This window comes from Amblyomma mixtum, chromosome 10, assembly GCF_055824585.1.
Source record: "Amblyomma mixtum isolate Tamu chromosome 10, ASM5582458v1, whole genome shotgun sequence".
NCBI lineage: Eukaryota > Metazoa > Arthropoda > Arachnida > Ixodida > Ixodidae > Amblyomma > Amblyomma mixtum.
The window spans coordinates 123596784-123599788 of NC_143021.1; the positions used below are offsets into that span (position 1 = coordinate 123596784).

The 3005-nt window shown below is 45.4% G+C and overlaps 1 protein-coding gene across 1 annotated transcript; it reads left to right on the forward strand.

Annotated features, from left to right (window-relative positions):
* Window positions 1-428: 428 nt before the first annotated feature.
* Window positions 429-2061, forward strand: LOC149326839 (uncharacterized). The gene is made up of 2 exons (XM_089564697.1): window positions 429-704; window positions 1197-2061. The coding sequence occupies exons 1-2, from the start codon at window positions 478-480 to the stop codon at window positions 2059-2061; spliced, it is 1092 nt and encodes a 363-aa protein (XP_089420823.1). The 5' UTR covers window positions 429-477.
* Window positions 2062-3005: the final 944 nt, after the last annotated feature.

Here is a 3005-nt window from a genome sequence, read left to right on the forward strand (position 1 = left end):
GGTGACTACGAAATATTTTTTTTTCTTTCCTGGGTTTTCTGGGTTCACGGCCGTCGCGGGTCTTCAAAACACCCAGCGCGCTGAAAGAGGATGGCGTCTGCTCTTTGCTCCCCGTCGGGTTCTTCCGAAACTATACCTGTTCTTTCGCCAAAGAAAATCCAAGTGAGACTGAAAAACCACTGGTTGCCCAAGCAGGCAAAGGAGATGCTTTGCAACGTGTACTCTGGTGTAAGGAACAGTCAGCCTCAGCTTTCTATATCATCCGTGCGCCGCAAAGTCAGCGAGCTCACCGGTGTGAGTGAGCGTGCCGTCTCCCGTATTAAAGCGGAGGCCCTCTCTGGTGGTCTGAAATCTCCAAAGCGAAGAAGGCCGAAGCCAACATCAGGGCTTGTTTTCAAAAAAACTGGGAAGACGCGGCTTGAAAGGTACGACACTTTCACTCTCGCTGCTCTGAGGCGCAAAGTGCATCAGTATTATATGCGCAACGAAGTGCCGACTGCCGCAAAGCTACGGGAGGACGTAGTAAACGACCCCGATATGGATATGCCGAATATAAGTGTCCGTACGTTGCAGAGGATACTAAACGATATCGGATTTGCGTTCCGGAAGCGCAAGCGGAACTCTTCTCTCCTGGAAAGAGACGACATCGTCGTGTGGCGACGAAAGTACCTTCGGACGATCCGGGAAATGAGAAAGAAGCAGAGGCAAGTACGCTTTTTGTTACGTATTGTTGAACATATACCTGCGTGCATTATGTGATAAGGCAAAGATGGAACAAGATGTATTGTTGTATGATTGCAAAATTACGAGACAATTGCAATGAAAAAGCGCGCAGTGCAATGTCGGAAGCAGCTCGGGTGAACCTGGATAGGCAGGCGCATTATAGAAGAAGTGATACGGTGGTACGTAAGTTGAGTGTCTTGCGCTGCCGGCTTCGTCGTGCCATATGATCGCGATAAAAACCGCCCAGGTGCATCGTCTCACGTACCCTGCGATCACTTTCGATTTAGAGCGACGAGGCCGCTTCGGGGTTGCATGTGTGAGTCTATATGCTTTTTTTTTCAACCTCTGCCCCTCATAAATCGAGAGTGCGTCAGAGTCACTTTGGGCTCATTGCTTTTTTTTTTATTTGGCTTTCATCTTGCAATGAGAGCACAAAACCGCGCGCCACATAAATTCACCTTCCCTATTTGCAGGACCATTTATTACCTTGATGAGACCTGGGTTAATGCAGGCCACGTTAAAGAGAAAATTTGGACAGACACTACAGTGGCGTCAAGGGAAGATGCCTTTCGCCAAGGCCTAACAACTGGACTTCGTGCACCAAGCGGCAAAGGCGGCAGACTGATCATGGTGCACGCCGGCAGTGAGAATGGATTCGTTGAAAACGCGTGCCTGATCTTTCGTGCTACCAAAGGAACTGCCGATTACCACACCGAAATGGATGGTGCCCGATTCGAAAAGTGGTTCATGGAACAATTAGTGCCCAACATTGATCAAAACAGTGTAATAGTGATGGATAACGCTCCGTACCACAGTGTGCAACTCGAAAAAGTACCAACTTCGCGTACTCGAAAAGGTGATATTCAGTCATGGTTGACAGAAAAAAACATTCCGTTTTCGGGCGACCAACTAAAGGCGAAGCTGCTGCAGGTTGTGAACCAACACAAACATCGATATTCTGGGTACCGCATTGATGCTCTGGCAAAGAGTGCTGGCCATGACGTAGTACGGCTGCCTCCTTATCACTGTGAATTAAACCCAATTGAACTGGTGTGGAGTCAAGTGAAAGGCTACGTCGCTGCCAACAACACCACGTTCACTCTGTCCGCAGTCGAGAAACTCGTTCACGAAGGGGTCTCCCGCGTTACAAAAGAGAATTGGTCGCGGGACTGTGCCCATGTTGTACGCCTTGAAGAAGAAGCATGGGAACGTGATGGAGCGATTGACACGCAGCTGGATAGCATTATAATTTCTCTGGACTCTGAATCGAGCTCCTCCGGCGAAAGCAGCGAAATTAGTGGCGTGGAGGAATTGGAAGGAGGACAACAAGATTGCTGACTGAAATGAATTTCTTGTTATTTTCGCTGAAAACTATTGTCACGAATTGTTGTGTTGTGTTGTGTTGTGTTGTGTTGGGTTTATTGGCGCATAAGCAGCTAAGGCTATCATGCGCCAAGAACAAGGTATGGAAAAAATATGCTTGAGCAGAGTTTCAAAACAAAGTGGATAAAAACGGTGGTGTAAAGGGCCTAAAAGTTATTTTTACGAACTAGCTGATGAAAGACAAGAATTTTAAAAATATCTGATAGCAGGAACTTTTAAAGGTTGGGTTACCTCTGCAGACATCCTTGGCTCGGCAAGGATTTCGAGGCTCCCAACAACTCAGAAAAAGACCTCAGCCTCGTTCTCATGATTGAGAAAGTGGCTGAGGTGTATAATTGTATGTAGCGAAGCACAGGGTGAGTAGATTAGAATTGATGAAGAATACTGGTTTCCCTTAAAAAGCTAAAAATACAGGGTATAGTGACAAGTGCATCTTCGCCTAAAATCAATGCTGGATGAAAAGGAATGTGTTCTTTGTAAAAGGTAGTAAAATGTTTTTTTCTTAGTGATTCAAGTTCTGTACATGACAATAATATGTGGTTTACTGTTAGTTCATGTCCGCATTGCTCGCAAACAGGTTTGTCTTTCTTTGTTAGCAGAAAGTTGTGTGTGGGATGTGTGTGTCCTATACGGAGACGGCATAAAATAACTTCGATGAATCGTTTTTGGTGTGAGCATGATTTCCATTCGCCTAGGATGGGTTTTACTAAATGTAGCTTATTTTTTCTTTCAATATTCCATTGCGACTGCCATTTATTTCTTAGCTTGCACTGTACCAACTTCATACAATCATTGTAGGGGATGTTCACTTTCTTTATTTTTTTGTGTAGTGAATTGTGTAGTGACAGTGTTGTGGAGCGTCCATATATTTTTGTTATTAATTTATTCGACTGCAGTGC